The following is a 26,592-nucleotide window of genomic DNA, read 5'->3' on the forward strand; positions in this document are numbered from 1 at the left end:
AGTATATGATGTTTTGCAGTATATAATAATTTCACACTTCTTACCGTCTTACAGTCGTTCCAAAATTTTTTCTATTCACCAAACATTATCCGTGAAATAGCAGGTGGTAGAGTTTGTGTTTGCACAGTATAAGAAATAAACATCTACCCTAAAGTGACCTCAGACAGTCAGGACTACTCTTTTGTTTACAGGAAGCAGACTAGTCTAGTCTGTACAGAGACAGAACCTGAATCACTGCTGTATAGTTTCTCTCAAAATGAATTGTTTATATGCTTGGATAAAACTTTGAAATTCCCCTCTAGTGCGTTCTGACCCTGCTGAGTGTTTTCTTAGTCATGTTTTTGTTTAATGTCATTTGTGAAAATTTCAGGCGATTATTGTTCCTCACAAAACACCCACTCACTTTCCACTTGACTCTGCCAGATATTGACACACATTTCATTCATTCATCCTTTTGCTAAACCACATATTTTTTAAGTATTGACACCTTTAACTCTTTATCAGATGAAAAATATGGTAACTTCAATGACACAAAAGTTCAAAAGCCTTGTAATAAACCCCAGTACCTCTACAGGATTTTTCAGATGAGTATTTCAGTTTCCTTTAAAGGGTTAAAGAAAAAAAAGCATGCAGAATTGGACAAATTCAGAAAATCAATACAGTTTTATCTGTAATTATTTCAGTTGAGAACAGCATGGTAGCTCAGTGGTTAGAACTGTCGCCTCACAGCAAGAAGGTCACTGATTCAAGTCCTGGCTGGGTCAGTCATTTCTGTGTGAGTTTGCATCTTCTCCCCATTTTGTGTTGGTTTCCTCCAGGTGCTCAGGTTTCCCCCACAGTCTTAAGACATGCGCTATAGTTGAGTTAAATAAACTAAATTGGCTGTAGTGTCTTTGTGAATGAGTATGTATGGATGTTTCCCAGTACCGGGTTGTGGCTGGAAGGGCATCCGCTGTGTAAAACATATGCGGGAATAGATGGCAGTTTATTTCGCTGTGGCGACGTCTGATAATTCAGAGACTAAGATGAGGGAAAATGAATGAATAACTGAATATTTCAGTTAAAAACATTTCACAGAATCACACACCATTTCAATAATAGAAATGCAATAATCCACATTTACTTTTCAGACTTTACAGAATATCCAGTCTGTGTAAAATTACCACAAATAATATAATTTTCTTTCTGTTTGAAGTTATTTGAAGTGGAAGTGAAGTAGTCAGTCAAGTTTACATTATTTTGTAAATTAATTTCCAATTTAATGAAAATATATTTAACAAACGGCGGTTCATTCTGCTGTGGCGCCTCCAGATTGTTAAAGGGACTAAACCAAAAAGAAAATGAATAAATGAACGAATATTAAACAAACTTGACTAATGTAACCCTTTTGCATAAAAGTGCATGCTTTACTAGTTTTTAGAGCTAGGGTGCCGCTATTTTGAAATATCACTGTGTCTGACGCCACAGGGTTGGTTCTGTTTCCTCAACTGAACAGATACAGTGGAAAAATTGACTGAACACGGAGACTGCAAAGCCTAATTTAACCCAATGTGTAAAGTTGTGGATGTGCATCGCAGAGCTGGTGCAAATACTAGCAGCAAAGTTGTGTCTAATATAAGAATATTTCTATGTTTTCTATTTTTTTTAATACATTTTGATTGATGCGGTTTGGTCCACTCTCTCATGCTGGTGGAGTACTGCCTGAGGGGATTTACTTTTAGACTAATGCAATAATTAAAGCACATGACTTGGAAATCTTTGTGGATTGTGTTAAGACATATTCCCTTTTCAAGTCGATCAACTTGATCTCTCAACATGTATGAAAGACGTAAAACCCTAAAACCTGCCATCTGAAAAACCATGACGATCTTATTTTGGTTCAAACACAAAAAGAGGTGTGGACTGTTGTAATGAAAAGAGAAAGTACTCGCCTACGTCGGCACTGGACCTTGTTGAAACCATGGTTGAAACTCAGACAGGCAGCGGCCCATTCACACAGGGCGTCAGCGTCAACACTTCCCATTCACTTTGAATGGTTGACTTCGGGCATTGCCAAACTGCACTGTGGATCTGCCAGTGTTGCCAGCTGCAGAACTTGGGAATTTCTCAACTTTTCCAACACCAACGGACGTGTCAGCCAATCAGATCACTTTATGCAAATACCCCAACTCAGACAGTAGCCAAACTAATTTCATTCGCTGATGCTGCTATGATGATTGCATCAGCCCCAAGTTCATACATACCCTCGCTATGTTAACGCTGAAGCTCTATGTGAATGCACAATAATACAGAGAGTGGACCAAAGTGCATCAAATGATCTGTAATTACAGGAGAAAAAAGAAAAAATAGAATAAATATATTTTATATATTAGATAGACAAGGTTCTGATGTTTGTATCTTCACCAGCTCCAAACCCACAACTTCACTCATTGGGGTAAACTAAGCTTTGCAGTCTCCATGTTCAGTCCTTTATTTGCACACTTGCTGCATCCCAATTCGCATACTGATACTACGCCCTAAAAAGTATGTACTTTTTTGTGAAGGAAAATATATACTTGTGAGTGTGTAACCGAAGAGTATGCAAGCTTTGGGACCTACTACTTCCTCGTTAACAGGTCATTGTGTTGCTTAGTTATGAGTCCTGTCAATCATCCACACTTCATCCAAATTTCTTTCAAATTAATTTCCTACCTTATTGCAGCAGCAGGTTAATCTCCCACGAGTCGTGAATGCAGAGAAATCTCCTCAGGTCTTTGGATAATTATGCATTCAGATGTAATGTCCAAACATGGTTTTATGTAAGTTCAGTATTGTTGTTGCAGAGGAAAAATAACACAGAAAACCTTATTAAAATGTGTTCCAATTGACAAGATATTATTTCTCAGTCATACAAACATCTTTACCAAAGCCTCTCTACTTGACGGTTGGTCATGCAGATCTATTTGTAGTTTATTTACACTTTTTTTACCCTAGTTTGTAGTTCCACTCAAATTCACGTCCAACGCGCAATGCAGTGCTTAATTTGTGAATTGCGAGGTTTTGGAACAGATCGGGGTAACAGATCCGGCATTAGGCTTTGGATGGTGGAGAGGGTGTCGTGGACGAAGGACGAAAGTGAAGAGCGGGGGTTGTCATCGGTTAGAGCAGGGGTTCCCAAACTTTTCAGCCTGCAACCCCCAAAATGACAATGCCAGTGACTAGCGACCCCCAATATCCTCTGAGGTGGTTATAAATACAGAAACCTTGCATGCAATGGCGCGCACACTCCAATAGACCCAATTCTATTCTTCGTTTAATTTTTTTATTGTATGTCAGTGCTGTAAATGGGCCAGAAAGTTTAACCTGGTGCCATAAAATCAATCTGCTGCATCTGACGCTATTACTGTGTCTTTAATATTATGTAATTACCCCAGGGTTCGCAATCCAATAGAACTAGTAACTATAATCTACTATAGTAACTATATAGTATGTAACAATTTTGTTTCTCTTCAGTAGGTTATGGATAAAACATGGTAATTCTAATGGTTTATTAAAAATAAATAGATTTATTCCTCCGGTTCCTCCGGTTTCCCCCACAAATCCAAAGACATGCGGTACAGGTAAATTGGGTAAGCTAAATTTGTCCGTAGTGTGTCAGTGTGAATGAGAGTGTATGGATGTTTTCCAGAGATGGGTTGAAGGGCATCCACTGTGTAAAACATGTGCTGGATAAGTTGTCGGTTCATTCCGCTGTGGCGACCCCAAATTAATATAGACACTAAGCCGAAAAGAAAGTTATTGAGTGTATATTCATAATGAATGTAAATTTGATTGACTGCTTCACTACCACTTTAAATTTGGCATACATTTTCAACATTGCACATGCACAAACTGCAAGAAGAGAAGCAGCAGATCATTGATAAGATTGTGGTTAAACACAAATTTTCATGTCTGATCACTCTGGGTTTAAACACAAATTGCCCAAAGATACCACATTTAAAACAAATCAGTTCAACCAGCTACATATTCTGTAATGTAAAGTGTCTTTAAAGTATTATAACATGGTCAGGTTCCATTCTCCTTATATTTTCCATATTTCGTCCTTTGCATTTATAAGATATAGACTGACACATTACATGTCAGTCAGGTTGGAAAACACCAATTATTCAACTACTCCTGAAACCTAAAGTTTGCCTCGTGGTTCCTCTATGCTCCTCAATAAAACACCTATTTCCAGTAAAAACAACATCAGCAACAAAACATCACACACATTGGTGGTTTACTAGAACTTTCCATAGACGTACGGTAAAAAGCACTTATTATATGGCCCTAGCCCTAAACCCAACCTTCACAGGAAGACAGTGACATAAGATGACATTTGAATGTCACAAGATGCCATTAGGTATGTTTTTAAGCGTTTTGAATTACGATTACATAAGGTGTGTTCTCATAAACCTCCTCAATGTTGTATTAGGTCCTACCCATGTCAATATATAAATTTCTGTTCTTGTAAACTAACCAAACCAGTGCACACAGACACACATGGCATTTCCCAATACCTAACTAAACATAACCCTCTGCATTTTCATAGAATTACAATTTGAGAACTTTTTTTCTTTATAAAATTTGATTAATTTTTGATAAATTGAAGATGTTTTCCTTGTGGGTCCCAATAAAGATAACGTAGAACAAGATTACGAGATGCTCTGAATTCATCCTTCCTGTTCTAAGGATACCTGTTTAGACTACATTCTTACCCACATACACTTACACATAGACAATCACTACCTACCCCCGCATCTCATGCCTTTGCGTGCTTTCACCCCCGGTGTGGGTTGGCAGGTCTGCGACCAGTGGTTTTCTAGCTGCAGGACCAGATGGCTGTTAGATATAGGACCATCTCCACATCCCCTGTTGCGATGTTATGTTTATGTGTTTATATGCTTGTTGCTGGGGCTTTTTTCCCCCTTGATGTCAAACTGCCCTACAAGGACAGTTTGGGAGGGGATTTTTTTTGCCTCTCTTTGCCCTAATATCTTATTTACTCTTCTATGCTACCTCTCATCTGACCTGTTGTCCGCTGAAATGTGTGATGTTTGTGTATGGTTGCTGCATGTAACATTGTATGTGTTAAAATATAAAGGCACACTAATAAAGGCACACAAACTCATACACAATGAGATAGCAGTTGTCTAAAACACCTTGTACATAAAATGTTTTATTAATCTTTTATTAGTGTTCAAGATAAGTCAAACCATTCTATAAATGTCACAGGAACTTCATAGATTACAAATAATGTTAATAGACAAGAAGTAAAATTATGCAGATGATAAATAATATTGAAAAGAGAAATCGTTTTTGTTTTGAACTATTTTTAAGGACATTTTAGGATGGTCGTCTATATGTAAAATACTTATATCACTGTGCGTCATTTTATATGACTCGTCTGCGAAATCTGCTATCATGTCAAACAGCATGCACTTGCTAAAAATAAAGATATACAACAGAGTAGGTATTGAAGATCTTTGGAAAATTACTGCAGTGTTTTATTGTTCTGTTCTGTACAGTTGAAGTCAGAATTATTGTTTTATTCGCCCTCCAATTTCTGTCTACAGAAAGATTTTTTCAACACATTTCTAAACATAATAGTTTTAATAACTCGTTTCTTTTATCTTTGCCATGATCACAGTAAATAATATTTGACTAGATATTTTTCAAGATACTTGTATTCAACTTAAAGTATAATTAAAGGCTTAATTAGGTTAATTAGGCAAGTTAGGGTAATTTGGCAAGTCATTGTATAACGATGGTTTGTTCTGTAAATCAGAAGTCTACAAAATTTTCAGCCTGCGACCTCCAAAATATCAGTGCCAATGACTCGTGACCCCCACAATCCTTGTAGGTGGTTATAAAGATACAAATGTTGCACACAAGAATATTGACAACACAAAAAAAGTTCAACTGTCTAACAACAACCATCGGCTATAATTTATTTATTTATTTAATAAATTATAGGCATTAATAAGTTATTTAATTATCAGTTTAATTTAATATTAACCTCACCATAATGAGACTGGTGGGGACAATGTTTTCAGCACGAGCCTATTCTAGGTTTAATTTTGGAGACTGCTAATCAGAGTCATCCTCAATGTTCAGTTGTCGCCTGTATTTATTTTATTTTATTTGATTGTCATAAAGGTATCAAAAGGTTTTACCTGGTGCTATAAAACCAATCTGCTGCATCTGACACTGTTGTTGTCTTGTTAATCTAACGTAAACACACAATTCTATGAAAAAAAAGAGAAAAGGCTGATGGCTTTTTGTATGCATGTTGTTGCTTTTTTATGCAACTATTCACTACTATTTTTATCTTCTGTGGGTTATGGATAAAATACGGTAATTCTAAGTGTTTAATAAAATTGATTTGACTTTTGGAAAGCACCAAGCGACCGCCTGTCATTGTTCCGCGACCCTCACTTTGGGAACCACTGCTGTAGACAGTCGAAAAAATTATTACTTAAGGAGCTAATAATATTGACCCTAAAATGTTTTTTAAAAAAATTAAAAACTGCTTTTATTGTAGCCAAAATAAAACAACTAAGACTTTCTCCAGAAGAAAAAATATTAAAGTAAATACTGTGAAAAATTCCTTGCTCTGTTAAACATCATTTGGGAAAAATTGAAAAAAGAAAAAAAAAATTCACAGGAGGGCGAATAATTTTGACTTCAACTGTATATTTCCAAAATCTGATAGAAACACAAAACATCCTTCTAAATGCTCACTCTTGTGACTTAATAACAGCTCTTTTTTATTTTATTAGTTAAGTATGATGTTGACAGCATTTAACTCAAACACTTGTTCTCTTATTAAAGTAATTTTTTTTTTTTTAGCAGTTGTGATAACCATTCAATTACTGTGTCTAACTATAAAGAGTCACTCACTTGGAGACCCCGAAATCATTGCTGTTGATCGAACGCGGTTTTGTCGGTACTGAAATCCAGTGAGATGTTCACTAGACAAACCAGTCCCATCTCTGGAAGTGGCCAGAGAGGAAGCCACTGAACAGTCTCTAAAGTGTGGGATGAGGTGAACTGGGTCGATAAGAGCACTAAGGTTAATTTAGCCACCATTGCTGACCATTCCAGCTGAAATGTCGCCTCTTACATCCAAGCCGAGTTTTTGCAGGTCCAGGCCCATACTTGCTAGCACCTGGAGCAAAGTCATCTCCTGTTGTGTGGCCTGATCAATCAGGGCCGGGCAGGTCGGATTGCATTGTGGCCATTGGCAGTTATCGATGAGATGAAAGGGACAGCCCTTGAGCGCAGTTTTGCTGTTTTTATTGGCCTCCTGAAAACTTCTGTCCCAGCACTGCAGAGCACGGGAGAGCGATGTGCCTTTGATTTGGAAATCCGTCCAGTTACTGTAAGAGAGATAAAAGAATGACATATCGGAACAGGGCCGGAGTGGGACTCTTTTTCAGCCCTGGAGTTTCAAGCCTCAGACCGGCCCACCTCAGTTCACCACTGACTATATTAAATTAAGGTTATTTCCAATTCAGTTTCTAATTACAATATCACGTCTTTTTTTGAGAAAACAGCTCTTTTAGAACTTTAAATGTTCAACAACCCTTACAGTATTATGTCTTAACAATAAAAATGAAAAAAAAAAATTTGTTACTCAGACAAGGACTGAACCCAGGTTGGCCACGTCATAATCTAACGTACTAACCACTGTACCACAACAGCTGTACATTAAATGGTGACTTATCTAGTTATATCATCATTAACCTGCAGGCTGCATCCTGCTCACGAGGCTACGAGAAAATAGATAAAAAGAGCAGAGCTGCGGTAAAATAATGAATAAGAAGGCTGTGGTCAAGTAAATAAATAAATTATTTTTAAAAAGTGTGACTGCTGAGAGCAACAGATTCTGGAACTAGGGACACCGGCCCTCGCGGCCAAAAAACGGACCGGCCCACCGGGAATTCTCCCGGTCATCCCGATTAGCCAATCCAGGCCTGTATCGGAAGCTTCAGTGCTCTGCTCTGATATATGAAGATATTTTATTAAACACCTCTAAACGTTTCTGACCTGTAAATGTCTGCGCTTGCATTTGTAAACACTTGACTACATTACAAACTCTGTAGATGGATAAGTATTGTGAACTGCGATAAAAACATATGGAGGAACACTTTCGCATGTCGTGATGTACATAATATGTGTGTGTGCTCACCGTTTACTTCACGTGCACACACGTCAAGCAACTGAAGCAGAGCTTGAAGGTAAATAAACAGCGGTTTGTCATTAGCATTTTATCGATTATTTTTGACACAGTTGGCATTAAGAAGGAACATAAAAGCGTTATCTGACTAACATCTAGCAGCTAAATGTGTCTGGAGAAATATTTAAAGGCTTTTATTTTCATAAACAGTGTGGATGTGGATGGAGTAGACGTCTTGCGTTAATGTGCTCTAATCATGAACACGCTCTTCCGGCAATTTTCATTCTGTGTTCACACAGAGCAGCATTCCGGCAAATTTTCGATGATGTTACAAATAGTCTTTCTGGAAAGTTGCCGGAACAAATTTACCGGTATTTTCAAGAAGGGCTTGTTCACACATACAGACCTTTCTGAAGAATTGCCGGTAGTTTTGTATGTGTGAAAGGGGCTATTGTATAACGATGGTTTGTTCTGTAGATTATCGAAAAAATATATAGCTTAACGGGGGCTAATCATTTTGACCTTAAAAATGTTTTTTTTTAAAAACTATAAACTGCTTTTATTCCAGCCGAAATAAAGCAAATAAGACTTAGAATAAGACTTAATAAGAAAAAATATTATCAGACATACTGTAGAATTTTCTTTCTCTGTTAAACATCATTTGGGAAATATTTAAAAAGAAAAACAATTAAAAGGGGGGCTAATAATTCTGACTTCAACTGTATATATTTTATTTATAACTTATTTTATAAACACAAAACAGAACAAAAACATTTGTATGATCTATAATATTTTTATACAATTAATAACAAAAAAACATTTAACTAAGTAAAATAATTTTAAAAGACATGAAAAAAACAAACAAAAAACAAACAAACAAACAAAAAAATCAAATCGCAATTGCACTTTGAAACATTGCAACTAGTTGATCGCAAACATAGCCATTGAACTTAAATGGATTGTTAAGAATATATATTTAATTACCCATCCTTCAATTCTTTAAAACCTATTAGAGTTTCTTCCTTTTGTTGAACACAAAAGAAGTTATTTTAATGAATGCTGGTTGATGGTGCTCCTTGCCCTTCATAGTATTTTTTCCTCCAACAATTTTCTAAATATCTTCTTCTCTTCAATCTGTCAGCTAAAGTGCAAATTTTAATATTTTTTTGCAATTTTGCTGAAAAAAAAATGTGTTGAAGCTGATTAGGTCTGATTTGTAACCTCATATGCAATCCAATCTATGATAAAACCTTTACCCAATTATTTATTCAGTTTAATTCAGAAATGTCACATCGAGGAAGTAAAAATGTTTTCTGAACAGGAAGTAACACTGACTTAAAAACCAAAAAAACAAAAAACAAATGTGGTTAAGTGTAGAAAAGAGTGCAAAAAATGTAAGCTTCCCAATGTGGTCTATTGTGCTAGTTAAAGATCTCGTTTCATAACTGGGTTTGTAACACAAATTAAAAATGACTGTTTTTATTACTGTAAAAAGTATAGTTTTTACTTTAAAATTACAAACTGTGTAATTTACCTATACTCTTACATTAGATTTATAATATTTGTTCATTTTATTAAATATTTTGACCATAATAGTCAAAATATCAACAATAATATATTATTAACTGAAACTGGAATATATTACTAAACAACAGTTTAGCTATACATGTAAAATTGGGCAAGGGTGTAGATTCGTTTTTGACATTGGTGGGCATTTTGAGGGGCAGTGGCCCAAACCAAAAAAAGGGGCACTATAAGCGGGCGAATTCTTGCTAATACACATTTTCCAGTTGTTATAAAAATACACTTAGAAGAGAAAACAGTACACTCTGTAATCATTTCAGAACTATTTACTATTTTACATTTTTATATTTACCTGTACCTTTAACAAAACTGTTTTTGACCTGAAAGATCTTAATAAGCTAATCTTTTGTGATTCACAATTACACATTGCTGATAATAACAGGAACTATATTTTGCTGTTGGATGGACAATCTGAACATTTTCTGTCTCCATCACCTTTACTTTGCTGAGTTGACTCTGATGCAGTTTCATTTTAGAATGAATAACAAACCATTTACAATATTTAAATTATTTTTAAAATGTCTATCTATCTTTGTGTTACCTTCTTTGTGTTACAACTCTGTGTTACAGTCTCAGCTATACCTGTCTGATTAAGCTCATGCTCAGTGGTCTCTCCCTCACTCTCTGAGCCTGCTTCTTCAATGGAAAAATAAGTCTTACACATTTAATTTAGTATTACACACCATAAATTTATATTAACTTTTACAATAATATTATTACAATTTTTAAACTATTTATAGGCCTACTATTGATATGCTTTTAATAAAGTGATGTGCCGTAGCTTAGATTACTAGTATCACCTATAGGCCGAAGTGATTATAATGGAAAATATAAGTCTAAATAAAAATAAAAGTTTGACAAACACAGCTGAATGTTTTATATAATGATTTACCTGCTGGCTTGCTGGAGCTTTGAATCCATGTTTTCAGTGTTGAACTACCTTTAGCAGCCTCCCTTCGTTCTTTCCCTCCCTGTCTTCTTTTTTGTAAAGACATTGTTTTTTGGGGATTTTTTTTTGTCTACAACATGTTCCAACAACCTGAGGCTGAGGGGCACCTCACCCAATGAGGGCAGAGGGGCAGTGGCTCTATCCACTGGACCACCCCCATGTGCATGGCCCTGAGCCCTATAGTGCATGCATAGAACAGCACAAATTCTCTTTCATGCTTTTAAAAACATGAATAAAGGCTTTAAACAATCATTAATACAAATAACAATTAATGAAGCATATCATGTGGCAATTTAGATGATTTTTCTGCAATCTGGCTTCAGGAGGTATGAATGTAGAAAAATTTGGAGAGGCATGTGACCCAATTTATTATTATTTTTCATAATCATGAAAGCCAAAGATTTAGATTTAATTATGGCAAACTTGACTTTGAAAACTTGATTCTTTAAAAACTAGCTTATAACTTATATTCACATCTAGTACAGTGAAGGACGATTGGAAAATGTCCTTGTTTTGGCACTTCGTCACCTTGAAAATATAAGGTTCTATCCGCGTTCTTAAGGATTTTAAGATATTGAGCTTCAAAGTTTTTGCTTCCATGGCAAACAGTATGTGTGTGACATTTGCTTTTTAAATAAAAAAAATGAAAATATACAATTGAAATAAAGTGTTTTATCATTTCATTTCCCGAGTCTAGCATTAATTGTTGTTAAAGTTACAATTGGTACAATTTAATATGCCTGAATGTTTTTAAGGTCATTATACAATCACAGCCATCTAAAACACATGCAAATGATGAATTATAATAAAGAATAAAAATTGCTTATACTTGCATATGTGACAATTACAAATGATTCAGCTTGATCTCACGAGAAAACGTAAGTATTTTACGTTTTGCCAGTTTAATGGCTAATTTGTTCAAATTCGCACGAGTTCAGTCGTACGAAATTGTATGATTTTAAAAAGGGGGCGTGGCACCTAACCCCACCCCTAAACCCAACTGTCATTGGGGGATGAGCAGATCATACTAAATTGTACGAATTAGATCATACAAATTCATACGAATTAGCCACTAAATCAAAAAGTTACGAATTGCTGTGAGATTGTGTTGGAATGATCACATTGCAATATCAATGCTGAAATGATAAATATCTAAAACGATATATTGTGCAGCTCTATTTTAGACAGCATAACTGAATGCACTACAGAATGTTACGTTTTCAATTTACTACAGAATGTTACGTTTTCAATTCACTTCAGAATGTTGTTTTCAATTCACACACAAGCACATATTGCGTGTAAACGGATGCGCTTTTTACTACGTAATATTTACTACTCTTGAATACTTTTAAAAGGGTTACTTTTTACTCAAACTTTATCTTACAATAGATTATCTTTACAATAGATACTTTTACTCTACATGTACTACATTTTTGGGCAGGTAATTGCACTTGTACTCTTTCCACCACTGGATATATATTGTGATATGAATATAATTTCGCCAGATGATTTAAATTGCTCTATTTGGAAAGGTTTAATTAATTAAATCAACTAGGGTCATCAAGTCTTTTTCTATGCAGTCCATCTGCATAAAATATAATAAATAAAGCTTAAAAAATGACAGAGCAAATATAAATGTTAAATATACTGTGCTTTATGATTTTTTTGGGGAGTCTAACAGTATTGAAATACAGAAAATGAACAATCAAACATAAAATAACATGGTTATTATTGTATACATAATATAAAATAATATTTAATCATATCCTTATCCTTTAATCTTTTAATAAACAATCAAAAATCCTGCGATGTGACTATTGCGGTTACACATATTGCGATATTGATGCTCAAACTATATATTGTTCAGCCATAATTTTTAGTTAATTAGATTCTATTATTCATTTGTAAAGTAATTCATTATTATTGTACTTTTGACAACATTTGTATAATTATAATTGGATATTACAGATGTACAGCTCTGTGAGGTACTGTCCCTGCAACTGCTTTAGTGTTAACTTAATGACAGTTTAATGCCCCTTCAGCAGTAGCCTAATCCGCCTCTTGATAAGCAGCTGCCTCTGCTATAAGTTTGACCTCATCATGTGCTCTGCCACAGTTTCATGGTTCACTTCACAAATCAACCGTCCCGCTGCTCGCTCATACAGTGGGTCATTAATTAAGTGTGAAACCATGAGGTGGCATTTTGGTGACACCTAGAATGCACGGTGATGGATGAGTGTTCAATTCGGGCGTATGAGCTCACCCTGGAGGACTGTGTTTTAAAGTGGTTGCGAGTCCTTACCTTTTGGTTATCAGAGTGTGGGAAAGACAGGAGGGGGCGAACACGGCCCTAAAACAACATAGAGCACAGTACTGTTAGTATACATATGATATAGAGCAAAATATTGTTCGGTTTTACCATGTTGACTGTAATAAAACATTAAATTTATTCCTATTAAAAACAAATACTTTCAACCGTCACTGTACATAGGTTGAATATATAACTAATTCTTTTTAAATAATTGTGATTATAATTATGACCAAATTAATCCTAATTATGGGAAAAATCATAATCAGGATTATTTTGGTCATAATTGTAATACCAATTATTTAAAATAAAATAGTTATATCCAAAGTTTTTCCACCCTGTAATGGTGGAAATCTGGTTTAAAGGTTTCACTTTCAAAAATCATTCAATTGCACAATTCTTAATACTGAAGCAAAATTGGACAAAGTAAAAAACAAACTAACAAAAAAGTTATTATTACAATTATGTAAAGGGAAAAAATACAATAGGATAAAAGCATACAGTGCATGCCGAAAGTATTCACAACGCTTTACTTTTATGTTACAGCCTTATTTCAAAATGGATTAAATTCCTTTATTTCCTCAAAATTCTACACACAATACCCCATAATGACAAAGTGAAAAAAGATTTTTTTGAAATTTTTGCCAATTTATTAAAAATAAAAGCCTGAAATATCACATGTACAGAAGTATTCACAGCCTTTGCTCAATACTTTGTTGATGCACCTTTGGCCTCAAGTCTTTTTGAATATGATGACACAAGATTGGCACACCAGTGTTTGGGAATTTTCCATTGATATTTTGGCGGTGTGCTTTGGGTCATTGTCCTGCTGGAAGATCAACCGTCACCCAGTCTGAGGTCAAGAGCACTCTGAAGCAGGTTTTCATTCAGGATGTCTCTGTACATTGCTGCATTCATCTTTCCCTCTATCCTGACTAGTCTTCCAGTTCCTGCTGCTGAAAAACATCCCCACAGCATGATGCTGCCACCACCATGCTCCACTGTAGGGATGGTATTAGCCTGACCGCCTGGCATTCACTCCAAAGAGTTCAATTTTAGTCTCATCAGACCAGAGAATTTTGTTTCTTGTGGTCTGAGAGTCCTTCTGATGCCTTTTGGCAAATTCCAGGCGTGGAGTGGCTTTTGTCTGGCCACTCTAACTTACAGGCCTGATTGGTGGATTGCTGGACAGATGGTTGTCCTTCTGTAAGGTTCTCCTCTCTCCACAGAAGAACACTGAAGCTCAGAAAGAGTGACCATCGGGTTATTGATCACCTCCCTGACTAAGGCCCTTCTCCCCGATCATTCAGCTTAGATTGTCAGCCAGCTCTAGAAAGAGTCCTGGTGGGTCCAAACATCTTCCAATTACGGATAATGGAGGCCACTGTGCTCATTGAAACTTTCAGAGCAGCAAAAAAATATACTTTGTAACCTTTCCCAGCCGTGTGCCTCAAGACAATCCTGTCTCGGAGGTCTACAGACAATTCCTTTGTCTTCATGCTTGGTTTGTGCCTTTTCAAATCATGTCCAATTAACTGAATTTACCACAGGTAAACTCCAAGTAAGCTGCTGAAACATCTCAAGAATGATCAGTGGAAACAGAAAGTACCTGAGCTCAATTTAGAGCTTCATGGCAAAGGCTATGAATACTTATGTACATGTGATTTTTCAGTTTTTTTTAATTGTTTTATTAATTTGCAACAATTCCAAGAAATCTTTCTTCACATTGTCATTATGGGGTATTGCGTGTAGAATGTTGAGGAAATAAATGAATTGAATAAGGCTGTAACATAAAAAAAAACATGGAAAAAGTGAAGCGCTATGAATAGAAAGTATGCACTGTATTATTCAGCCAAATAGTATAATACTATACTATAGTACAATAATACTGGCAATAAATAGATATGGGCGTTTGTGTATTGATAAAGTAATGCCATGAAAGATAATGCAATACTACTGTATCTTCTATCGTTATTTTTTCCCAGCCTTATAATATATCATATATTACTGGTGAAAGAATTGTTTTGAATTTTAGAGGTTATTAAAGGTCTGCTGAAAGTATTTTGGTAATTCTAATAAGTTTCCTTTAAATACTGGATGGATGATCTGTGAGGAAAGTAATGGCACCTCATCATTGGTTATTTACAGTTTACTCTCGTAATTCATGTAAAGGATCATGGGATAATTCTTAATAAGACAAAACAGCTGAATTGGTGGTTGTTCGGTAATATATATGCAAAAAAAGGCTGTGTGGTTTGGAAACATCTGTGTGATCAGGGCCATATTTATCCAGCATAAGTACCATACTAATATAAACACACTAAAAATATCTGTTAATTAACAGTTTCTGTACTTTCTTTGCGTTTTCTGTTTATTTATATTTCTTAATTGCATTTTGGGATGATGATCTCTGCTCTGTTGACTTTTTATGTGGAAAATTCAACTCTACAGTTTAACAAAGTGACTTTTGTTGACATTTTGGTGGATTGAAATAATATAATGTATAAGAAGTAATATATAGAGAGATGCGTCTGTAAAATAACAGAAAATGTACTGGTAGATTATTACAAAGTTTTTGTAGCGTAATATAGAACACAAACTTGGACAAAAACCTCTTTAAACTGTTAAAAATGTTCATAAAAGTCACTTTTTCATTTTTTTTAAGGTTAAAAGTTGTTGGAAGAAAGATCGAGGTCCCATTATGCAACTCAAAAGCATAAATATATGGAAAAAAATAAAGACATGAATCACAAAATATGTAAAACTGCTAATTTACGGATATGTTTACAGTGCAGTTCCAGTCATGTACTCACGTCACGTCTTTGAGAGAGTTTTTTAACTCTTTCCCCAGGTTCTGCATGTAGGTCCACTGCTGCTCTGACAGAGACTGGCTGCCCATATAAATGTTCTCCACTCGTAACTGTTCCTCGTCAAACAGCCACTGCACCACAAACAGCGGAGCTATAAAGAGACACATCATCTGTTATTTGAAGGAATCATTTATTATTAGCACTATCCACTTCTTTAAACAATGCATCTAGATCACACAAATGGCATACTCTCACCACTTATATAGGAGTACAGCTTGTGTCCAAAAAAGCAGTGCCAATCTTCGCCTCTTTTATACTGCTGCTTACATTTTTCCGGAACAACACCATTCCACAATCTAGCAAAGATATCATCAGATAGTAAATTAAACAGTGCTCATCGTGGAGTTAAATTCCTAAGAGTTAAAAGCAACAATAAAAGCAGTAGTAATAGTTTTTTGGTCAGCCCTTTAAAATGGAATTGCATTAAGTAGTATTATCTGTATTAAATGTGCACTTGTAGTGAACTTCAGATAGTATAATATAAATGTACAGCGCTTTAGTTCACCTAAACCTACTTTTATTACATGCTTAATTGTGGACTTGTTTTTGTTTTATTCATTCAGTGCTGCGTTTAAAACAGTGTGAAAACAATCCTGTGAAAACCATTCTGTGTCACCTCACAGCAAGAAGGTTGCTGGTTTGAGTCCTGACTGGGCCAGTTGCTGTTTTTGTGTGAAGTTTGCATGTTCGTATTGGTTTTCTACGGGTGCTCAGTTTTCCCCCAGAGTCCAAAGACAAGCTGTAGGTGAATTGGGTAAGCTAAAATTGTACGTAGTTTATGTGTGTGCTAGGTTTATTAAGTAAATAAAATTGGCCATAGTGTATGACTGCGTGTGTGAGAGCGTATGGGTGTTTCCCAGTACTGGGTTGTGGCTGGAAGGGCATCCGCTGTGTAAAACCAGCCTGATCTCATGAGGAAACGTAAGTATTTTACGTCTTGTCAGTTTAGTGGCTAATTAGTACAAGTTCAGTCGTACGAAAATGTACGATTTTAAAAAGGAGTCCTGGCACCCAACCCGCCCCTAACCCCAAACCATCATTGGGTGATGAGCAAACCGTACTAAATTGTATGAATTAGATTGTACGAATTCATACGAATTAGCCACTAAATCAAAAAGTTACGAATTGCCATAAGATTGCATTGGTAAAACATATGTTGGAATAGTTGGTGCTATTCTTTCTGCAGTTCATTCAAGCCAAAGGAAAATTAATGTCCTTAAAACTGCGGTGTTATTTAGCTGTAGTTCAAAAAGTAAAGTTGTTGGGGTCATACAGCCCATAGCATTTGTTTCACCCAAAGACTCAGGCAAACAAATGCTGAAGGATGTTTGCTTTGTAGTTATTTCGCACAAAATATAGCCCTAGACACGCATTTCTAATGAGCCTGTGTTGTTGAAAACAGTGCAGAAATTAAATTAATCATTTAGCAGCTTCATTGATTATAACATAACTAGTGCAAATGTTTTGCATAACTACTGCTGAATTAATATCATAAACTAAGCCATTTTTTCAATCAACACAATCAATCAGTTCTCCAATCCACATCAACAACTGTCAAATATTGCAGTATAAAAAGCAATAGTTGCCAATTTTTCTAATGCTGTAGCAAGTTCCCTTACTATTCCCTTTGTATATTTTACATACAATTCTAAACAGTTTTTGAGGTGGAGTAGAGAATGTATTGCACTTTCACACCAAGCATTTGTTTTTAATAGTGGTTTATCTGGCAAAGAAATGTATACTTTTATTGTGGCCATCTCTTCAGGTGCCCTCCTTTAAAATGTGCTTGTCTTAAGTATGTACGCTATTTCCACTCAAAAAAACTCCAGCCTGATCTCACGAGAAAGCGTAAGTGTTTTACATTTTGTCAGTTTAGTGGCCAATTCGAGTTCAGTCGTACGAAAAGGTACGATTTTAAAAAGGAGGCGTGGCACCCAACCCCACCCCTAACCCCAACCATCACTGGGCGATGAGCAAATCGTAATAAATTGTACGAATTAGATCGTAAGAATTCATACGAATTAGCTACTAAATCAAAAGTTACGAATTTAAGATTGCGTTGTAAACTCACCTAAAGTCTGATGATTTTTGGCAGCTAAGGACACCTGTTTGGCAATACATTAATAACTTCTCCTGATTTTCTGTTCTATTGTGCATATTTAGCTCCTAGCCTGACTGTATTATCTTGTTTACTTGTTTGTATATTTCCCATTATTTCCTCCTGTATAGCTGAGACTGTATTTGTACATGCTAATGTATTAAAATAACTGACGATTAATAAAAATGTTTTTGGATAGAGAATATAATGTTTTGAACTGACAATTTAAAAGCCCATTTAAATTATAATTCAGACTCAACATTGCAGATTCTGCGATGTGACTATTGCAGATGAGCACATTGCTATATTGATGCAGAAGCGACAAGGAGCTACAGAACACAAATGATTTGTTGAGTCACTTCTAAGTTTAACCGTAATAGAGTAAAGGTTTGTCATTTGCATGTCTTTAAGGCCTGTGACTGAGAATTTAAAGGGAGTTTAAAATATTCGGGCATAAAAAAGTGTGATGTTTAAAGGTGTGACAACGTATTTAATTATTTATATGAAATTTATCTGACAATTTAAATGAAAAAAAAACGAAGTGGATTTTTAGAATTCAATTACAAGAGCAAACAATTTTTTAATGACATGCACAGATGAATTGTTCACCACAAAACTAGCAATGTGAGGTAACAAAATCATATAGTTAGTTTTTGCTTTCATTTGTACTTTACCTAAGCCCTTTTTTGATTGCGTCTGCAGGGGTGCAGGAGGCACTGTCGGGACAGTCTGGAACTTTTTGCTGTTTGCTCTCCAGAAACCAGCCTGAGTCGACTAGACCGCGCACCTGAGCCTCAGCTCCCTGCTGCTCCAGAAGACTGGAGACCTTATCAATGTTCAGCAGCACGCCTGTTCCTCCAGCACTGCGGGACAGAAGAACAACCTCAATCTGCTGCAGTCCATAAACATTACCCCAGGTTAGTCAAACTAGGGCTGCACAATATCCCGTTTAAGCATCGATATCGCAATATGCACATCCACTAGGGTTGCATGATATTGGAAAAATTGGATATTGCAATATTTTATTTTTCTGCGATAGAATACAGTTTCATGATGGGTCGAATAACATTATTTGACAGTTTTTGTTTTTGACAGGAGTCTAGAAACAAGACAAAGTATGAAAAGCATGTTTTGCATTGCTTTTACTGTACCTGAATAATGTTAGATAACTGTCAAATAGAGCTGTTCATTTTGTGAAACTCACAATGTTTATCGCAGAAAAATAAAAACGCAAAATCCGATTTTTCCAATATCATGCAGCCCTTAGTTAAACTACTGAGCTACATGTCTAAGTGTCAGATGGCTTCAACAAATGCTTTGGGATAACCAACAAAAACTTGTTGCTAACTTCGGAGTAATCCTCAGAACTTGCATTGCAGGATATATATAGAAGTTATGTCATTGTCTATAGCATTTCAGGCTGCAGTAAAGATTTTAATGGCAGACAACAGGATGTGCTGAAAATAGTGCTTCCGTCAGTGTTGTGTACGGCTGTAGTGTTATGGTAAAACTCAAGGGGTGGTCCAATGACAGGAATTGGGTTTCATGGTACTCCAGATGGCTCCGTCGCAATTGTACATAGCATCTTGTAATTAGATCTCAATATGCAGCAACAGGTGTATTGGGTGTCTAGTGTTGCCTTTGTTAACAAGTACATGGATTCAAATCAGATTAGTTCAAATCAGTCTTAGCAGTTAGTAATTACAAATCTGGAAAGAAATTTAAAAGCCATCCATGTTGTAGCCTGTGGATTAAAGAAATGACTAGCAAGCTTGCTCTAGAGAAGCTGACATACACTCAAAAAGCCATGTTTGATGTTTGTTCAAACTACTTATTTTATTAAATGAGCCGAAACAACACAATTCTTGTTTTTTTTTTTTGGGATAACTTAATTGTTTTATGTTCAATCCACTTAAATTTGTAAAAACTAATAAGTTAATTTAATTGTTTATTTTAGTATTTTATTATCGTCTCCAACACAAATTGATTGTGTGGAACCCAGCAAATTACAAAATTTGTACCAAATATTGACCCCTTTTTTTTTTTAACTAGGTGTACTGTTTGGTTTCTACTATAGTGTTCAGATGTATTATATTCCAGCAGAACAATTTTCAGAACGAACAAACGTTCCAGAAGAACAAACTTCAAAATGAGTTTAAACAACAAAATTCTTGTTTTTTGGGGGGGACAACATAATTGTTTTATGTATTAACTTAAAATTGTAAAAAACATTAACTTAATTTTATCGATTTGCGTTGGGACAGCGTAAAGGGATTGTGTTGAACCCAGGTTTTTTTACAGTATTGTTTAACCATCAAAAGACAGAATGACACATTGGAAAGCTATGATGGCCGAGAGAGCTTAACGTGCTGCAATTGATGAAAAAACGCCAGCCAATTATGAAAAGATATTCATCTGTTTGACAGCACACGTGCTGCAAATCATCACAATGCAAACATATTTAAAAAAAATGTGCTGCATTTTTTCACAACTCAAACATTATTAAAATACATTGCATTTCTTCACAACACAAAATTTAAGCAACACAACGGAAATTGCTTTAAGGCAGAGGTGTCAAACTCAATCCCTGGAGGGCCGAAGCCCTGCACAGTTTAGTTCCAACCCTGCTCCAACACACTTACCTGTAGGTTTCAAACAAGCCTGAAGGACTCAATTAGTTTGATCAGGTGTGTTTAATTAGGGTTGGAACTAAACTGTGCAGAGCTGCGGCCCTTTTAGAACTGAGTTTGACTCCTGTGCTTTAAGGGGACCCAAAACTGTGACAGACGCTGGTGTGCCGTGACTGTTGCTTAGTGAAGTTGTAGTTGATCTTTAAAGGTGAGTATTTTGTTTGTTTATTTTAATATCCCAATTCCCATGTCTTTAGTACGTATTAGCCTAAATAACCATAACCTAAATATCCGGGTCCGTCACGTTTTAGCGTCTCCTTGAAACATTTTCGTTGTGTTGTGAGAAAATGCAGCACGTTTTTGTAAAATGTTTACGCTGTAAAAAAAGGCAGCACATTTTAAAAAAATGTGTTTGTGTTGTGACAATTTGCAGCACGTGTTCTCAATTTGCTGGCGTTTTTTTGTAATTGTTTTCTTAAATTGCAGCACAGTAAACTCTCTCACCATAGAGAGCTGTGAAACGTAATGTACAAAAACACGTATTGAACATTGCTATTATTTATTTATTTTGAAAATGATGTATTGTTATCATTTGAATTGAAGTAATTTATTTATTTCCACCTTTTCAAAAATTAGTTTTATTCCTTATGTTTCAGTGTTTCAGAATAAGTTATATAATATATATATATATTTTTTTTTAAGTTTTCTAGTCATGTCTTCCATGCCAGACAGTGACTACGCTTACATGGACGTCAGTAATTAAATTGTTTGTTTTAATATGAATTAGACAGTAATATGATTAAGGTGTTTACATGAGTTGCTTCTTAAATGTTACACATATACACATGAATGTACACATTTCCTACAGAGTTTCATGTAATTTCGGGTGTTTAGTTTTTAATTTGTCAACTTTAACTGCAGTTTGGCACTTTCACTTGCCCCCGTAACAAACGAGATATTGGATGCGAGTATGAACTGCTGGAAGAGTGTTGTTTTAATGGAATTAGTTGGGGGGAAACCTCTGGCGAAAATGTAGCAAAAATTCTACGTGAAGGTAATAGTTTGCAGTGTTTACATGTCTGTACTGCACTTCAATAATGCCACTAAAATCAGCATACTCCACATGTTTAATCCGATTTCTGTTTAGTTTGATTATGACCTTAATCGGATTAAATTAATCAAAAATCATTCTTTACATAGTAGACTCTTAATCAGAATATTGTCTTAATCACATTAAAACCAGATTGTTGTTCTCCATGTAAACATACTCATTGAGAAAAGCTTAACTGTTATCTCAATCAACCAACCAACCAACCAACCAACCAACCAATCAATCAATCAATCAATCAATCAATCAATAAATCAACCTCCTTTACTTTAAACACGTCAAATTATTTAAGAAACATGCACAATTACATACAAATACTATATTTTCATTAAGCCAGGAAAACCTCACCTTGTTCCTGCCAACATCACAACTTTGGCTTGCTTCAGTCCTTTTGGGACAAGATCTTTGATCACCTCCCGAATGATCTGAGACCCCATGAAAGCATATTCTACAGCAGTAAAAAGAAACAGAGACTCTTAATTTCGGTATCAAAGACTGGTTACAACATTTGAGACTGAAAAACCATACCTGTTTCTTTTCCCTGTTTGGGTTTCGATGCTGCTTTGTTGCCACTCCACACATCACTTGAACAGTAGGGAACAAATCTGAACACATACAATTCATTGCATGATATAAGGCAAATGTTAATTAAAAAAAGGTAACACTTTAAAATAATGGTCCATCAGTTAATATATTAACTAACACGAACAAACAGTTAATAATACAGTTATTGCTGCATTGATTCATCTTTCTTAACCTTACTTAATGTTATTTCATGTGAACTCACAGGGCATTAACTAAAGTTAACAAAGCACAACTTTGGACTTTATTAATGCATTAGTAAATGCTGAACTATGATTGATAAATGCTTTACAAGATTGTTTATACTTAGTTTATGTTAGTAAATACATGAACTAATGGACCATTATTCTAAAGGGTTACCAAAAAAGTCTCTAAATCTCGCACTTTATTTTTTTAAACTTACACTATATTGGCGTTATACCAGTGTGGATTTTCATCAACTTGCGCTGATAATAAACCACTCCCTTTAAATAAGCAGAAAGGTTATTTTCATTCAGAATCATTCAAGTGTTAACAACTGACTAACTAGAAGGTAAGATGTGTTGCAATGTCTGGTTAATATCCACCTCTGCGTGTCTGTGGCCAGTCAGTTGAGCCCATTAGACGGGGGATAGTTTTGTATCTGGAATCGCAGGTCTCTTTGCTGTAGCAGCACCAACCACCTTAAATGAGATTTAATGGAATGAATTGGATTATTTATTCAATGCGAAGATTTTGTTCTACTGACAAACAACAACTGCACTGTAAAAAAATATCTGTATTATTAATGAACAGTTTCCGTATTTTCTGTTTATTTATGGTTGTGAATTGCACTATGGGACCTTTATCGTTTTTCTGTTGATTTTTGATGTTGAAACTTCAACTCTACAGTTAACAAAGGGATTTTCATTGACATTTTAGTAGTTTGAAATAAAATAATGTATAAGAATATAAATATAAAGCAATAAATCTGAAAAATAACAGAAAATATGCTGGCAGTTTATTATAAGGTTTTTGTAGCGTGAGATACAACACCAACCTAGATAATATAACACTTTAAACTAATAAAATTGTTAATAAAAGTCACTTTTTCCAGCTATTTTTTCATAAAAGTTGTCAGAGGAAAGATTAAGATCTCATAATGACATTCAAATGCATAATAATAATAAATAGGGGGAAAATAAAAAAACAAATACATAAATCACAAAATATGAAAAACTGCTGATTTAAGGATATTTTTGTGTAATGACACGACAACTTAAAGTAACAAAGTATCAAACAGGGAACATTTCAAGAACATTCAGTAATGTTTGCATGCTAATATAAAAATAAAAATAACATTTCTGGAACATTATTGTAATGATGATGAAATGAAAACATTCTGCGAACATTACAGTAATGTGAATGGAATGTTCTAATATCGTTTTAAATAACAGTCTAAGAACATTAATATAACATAAGACTGGAATGTTAATACATTATCTGTAAAAATGGATATTTTGAAAATTCTAAGAACCTTTCACAATAGTTTTTATAACTTACTAAAGACATTAGCGAAATGTTCTTAGAGCATTAATACAATGTAGATGGAACATTCTAATTATGTTTAAATAACGTTCTGAGAACATGAGACTGAAACATTATGCACTGTGAAAAAAATGCTGGGTTCCACGCAATGCATTCCTGTTTTCCCAACACAAATCGATTAAGTTAGCTTAATTGTTTTTATTAAATTTAAGTGGATGGTGCTAAAACAATTGATATGTCTAAAAAAAACCTTTAAGAATTGAATTGTTTCAGCTAATTTTAAATAAGTAGTTTCAACAAGCAGAAAACAAGCATTTTTCAGTGTGAAAACATTTTAAATTACATTCTCATAACCAAAAAAACAACATTTTAAAAACTGGACAAGCTTGCTAGCGTCTCCCCCTCCATTTAAAGTCACTTTCTCTTGGCGAAGCTTTCCAAGTGAAGAGGCGTTGCATGATTTATTTGCTCACACTTTGTTCTTCGTCTCGCATTGTTTAATTTTAAAGTGGCTAATTCAGCATTGCGTGTTACTTTTTTTAACCAGCAACACTATATATCTTCTTGACATGTGGGTGAACCGACGTGATGTGACATGCTCTAAAAAAGCAAGAAAATGACATGTCTAAGAAGATGACCAGCAGTCAAAATAACGCCGAGCGCTGCATTTAAGCCTGCTGACCTCTCTCGACAAAATTAACTTTGTTTTAAATACTCACCTTCCAAAAATATCAGCCATCTCTTACTTCCTTTGAACTCCTTTAGGTAGAACCTGCGGGTCACAAATAAATATAGATGGTCTAGGGTACATAACCATGTGAGGACATTTTCAAAACTGTCAAAGGATAAATATTTGATGTGACATTGCTGCAGTATTGTAGGCAACAGTCTTTAAATGGGATAATTGATTTTTAGTGAATATTTCTTTGTCTTGTTTTCGCATATAGATTTAGGGATACATTTACTTGAGAAGCCAAGAGACATACAATATCCAATTTGGTTAATAAAATGTTTCCTTAGAAAACAAAAATAATAATAATAATAATAATAATCTGCGAATATAGTAAGAAAAGTAATCTTGTTTTCCCTTTAAATAAAGTTAATTTTTCTTACCATCATACCATCATTGCAAACATTTTATCTAGTTTTACATATACAGTTGAAGTCTGAATTATTAGCCCTCCTGAATTACTAACCCTCCTGTATATTTATCCCCCAATTTTTGTGTTCAACACATTTCTAAACATAATAGTTTTAATAACTAATTTCTGATTTTATCTTTGCCATGAAGCCAGTATATAATATTTTACTGGATTTTTCAAGATACTATTCAACTTAAAGTGCAATTTAAAGCCTTTACTAGGTTAATTAGCTTAACTAGGTGAGTTAGGGTAATTAGGCAAGTCATTTTTTTAACCATAGTTTGTTCTGTAGACAATCGAAAAAAAAAAAGCTCTATTATTGACCTTAAAATGTTTTTTAAAAAATTATAAATTGCTTTTATTCTAGCCAAAATAAAACAAATAAGACTTTCCCCAGAAGACAAAATATTATCAGACATACTGTGAAACATTCCTTGCTCCGTTAAACATCATTTGGGAAATATTTGCAATAGAGAAAAGATTCACAGGAGGGCGAATCATTTTGACTTCAACTGTAACCACAATATCTTTAGTTATTCTGTCATTAAGGTATGTACTATCAGTGTTCATCATTCCTAGAATTACAATCAAATTTCTTTGTTCCAAAACTTAGCAATTAAATAAAAGCATCTCAAGCTAGCAGTGAGGATGTGGATGTTGTGTCTTACCCAGCAGCAGTACCATCATTGCATGTCACTGCTGTGTTCTTAAGAAAGTGCAGCTTCATGTCATCAGCAGGCTTGTTGACAGATGCGCTTTGTTGGCTGGAGCCGCGGCCTCCAGGATTTGTTTCTTTACTGGAATCGCCAGCACCAGCCAGCCCAGAGTTGGGGTCTGCTTCAGGGCCATGCTGGGTTGCCTCTATGGCTGGGTTGTTAGGCTTCTTTGCAGGTTTCCCTCCTGGCTTGACATTGCGATTGTTGTTCTGGCACGAAACGACTCCCAGCAGAAGCAGGAACAAAGCATGACAAAAAATATTCATATCCAACCTGACAGGACCTCCCTAAAAAAGGCCAAACGGTTCATCAGTGGTCTATACTTTGAAAAGACATTGCTTTCGATTCATTAGGACTCTCAGAGTGAACACTCACCCCTTTTAAGCAACTGGTCCTGGTCCTCCTGACGTTCTGGAGAGCAAAAATCTTCAGATGCTGCGGAGAAGGTGGTTTTCGGATTGATGCTATGCTGGCGTCCTTAGCAGATCTTGGTCTTTGGTTGTGGTCGGTGCTAGATTTTATAGTGCCACCATATGGATTGCATTTCTAAACATCCCCTTTGAGCTGGTGCCAGCTCTGGGCTGCAACCAATGACACACCAAACCTGGACGTCTAATGGCGAGGAGAAAAGATAACACGCACTCTCCTAACCGTATTTCAAAGACATCCCCTCCCCACCTAACTTAGTTTGACAACAAGCCCTCCCGCCCACCCCTAGACCGGGCTGGACTTTGATTTAAACACCTACATGGTTGAAATACCTGCATAACCCTGCAGCTACATGGCATGTGGCTCTAGGTCATTGGAGCAGACCTCACTCTAATAGGGAGAAACTCTTCACTCACTTGAAATAATCCAGTGAGTGTCTCTTCTGAACTTTTCGATTCTTCTCAAGTTGT

At 35.3% G+C, this 26,592-nt stretch overlaps 1 protein-coding gene across 1 annotated transcript; it reads right to left on the reverse strand.

Annotated features, from left to right (window-relative positions):
- Positions 1–6,677: 6,677 nt before the first annotated feature.
- On the reverse strand, positions 6,678–26,301 carry notum2 (notum pectinacetylesterase 2). Its single transcript, NM_001353872.1, is given in 12 exon segments — positions 6,678–7,400; positions 13,036–13,083; positions 15,855–16,002; positions 16,107–16,207; positions 18,684–18,872; positions 22,096–22,195; positions 22,276–22,352; positions 22,733–22,793; positions 22,896–22,991; positions 24,555–24,607; positions 25,646–25,980; positions 26,069–26,301. Coding segments are annotated over 11 exon segments (1,488 nt in total). The 5' UTR covers positions 25,960–25,980; positions 26,069–26,301; the 3' UTR covers positions 6,678–7,099.
- Between the last annotated feature and the right edge of the window lie 291 nt (positions 26,302–26,592).

The sequence above is a fragment of the Danio rerio genome, chromosome 6 (assembly GCF_052040795.2).
Source record: "Danio rerio strain M-AB ecotype USA chromosome 6, GRCz13ab, whole genome shotgun sequence".
Lineage (NCBI taxonomy): Eukaryota > Metazoa > Chordata > Actinopteri > Cypriniformes > Danionidae > Danio > Danio rerio.